At 33.7% G+C, this 1236-nt stretch overlaps 1 protein-coding gene across 1 annotated transcript; it reads left to right on the top strand.

The window, feature by feature from the left end:
- The first annotated feature begins 6 nt into the window (after positions 1-6).
- LOC109593340 (uncharacterized) lies at positions 7-393 on the top strand. The gene is made up of 2 exons (XM_020008460.1): positions 7-48; positions 101-393. Exons 1-2 carry the CDS (start codon positions 15-17, stop codon positions 391-393), a joined length of 327 nt encoding a protein of 108 aa, XP_019864019.1. The 5' UTR covers positions 7-14.
- The last annotated feature ends 843 nt before the right edge of the window (positions 394-1236 follow it).

Genomic DNA, 1236 nt, shown 5'->3' with positions numbered 1-1236 from the left:
GGGCAGATGTAGATATGGCTAGAAGAAGGCAACCATTAGTGTCATTAGGTTAGTGGTGAAATTATCAAGCTGTATTAGTTATTACTATTGTTTACTTTAGAGAAGGAAAGATTAGCTGAGATAAATGAAGAGCTACTAATGAGTGGTTTCACTGAAGCTAAATGGTTTAAGTTAGGAATGATCCTTGGTTTAAGCCTCCAGACACTGAAAACAATTGAATCAGATTATAAAGGAGATGGAGCTAGTCGTTGCCTGATGGAGTGTCTAGAGAAATGGCTCTCTAGAGCAGATAATGTAACTGGACCATTGTCTTGGATCACATTGGCTAATGGACTACGTAGAATTGGAGAAGTATCATCAGCTGAAAAGATCAGTAAATGTAAGTGTTGTTAATAATGAAGCATGGACACTTAGAACATAGAAACTGAGTGCATCAGACAAGAATTAGTCAAAGAATGTTATATGTTCTTCATTCACCATGCATACTGAAATGAAGCAGAATATACCAGATAATTTAACACAAATATTATTTTGATAGCTGCTTTATCGTTTGTCTAAAATTATGAAATAAATCTTGCTTCTCATTTCATTGATTTGTCTGATGTTTTTATTGCAGGACATTGAGTATTAAAATAATAATTATTGTACTTAATAAAATTCTATGTATAATTTAAAATAAATAAACTTATATAATTGACATAAAAGCTATAGAATAATAGTGGGTAAAAAATTATTATTTTTAATTATTGCTATCCAAATTATTACTTCCTCCTCCAATAGTATCTGGTCCAGCTAGTGAGTTATTCCAGCGTTACAGTGTTAGACTGTCTGCAGTGTCCATCAGTGAGGAGTCAGTTGATCTGTTATGTACAGAGAGACTGATATCAAATGAGACCAGGACTGGAGTGGAGAGTGCTGGGGGTTTCCTATTAGGAGACACACTGAGAGAAATACGGACTTCAATAACTGAAGATCATAACAAATTGAGAGCATTAGGAGACATCTTACTGAAATCAGATGAAGCAAAGACTATAGGACAAGACATACTAAAAGAATGTGGTAAGATGATAGTGTGAATCGCAATGCACTGACTGTACAGGATTGCATTGTAGATACTTTATTGTCTGATACTGTCACTGATTCAAGTGGACCAAACTCATCTACTGTACCAATATCATCAGGTAAGATAATATTATTAATAGTAATACACATTATTATACAACTATTGATAGTTGA

The sequence above is a fragment of the Amphimedon queenslandica genome, unplaced genomic scaffold (genome assembly GCF_000090795.2).
Source record: "Amphimedon queenslandica unplaced genomic scaffold, v1.1 AMPQUscaffold_1947_Cont26048, whole genome shotgun sequence".
NCBI lineage: Eukaryota > Metazoa > Porifera > Demospongiae > Haplosclerida > Niphatidae > Amphimedon > Amphimedon queenslandica.
Note: the sequence above shows the minus strand (reverse complement) of the source record. Positions and strands in the feature narration are given on the sequence as shown.

Bases quoted from the DNA above. Each gene is read 5' to 3' on its own strand.
- LOC109593340 (XM_020008460.1), top strand. From the start codon at position 15: ATGGCTAGAAGAAGGCAACCATTAGTGTCATTAG. The intron at 49-100 runs GTTAGTGGTGAA...TGTTTACTTTAG, and splicing joins GCAACCATTAGTGTCATTAG to AGAAGGAAAGATTAGCTGAG.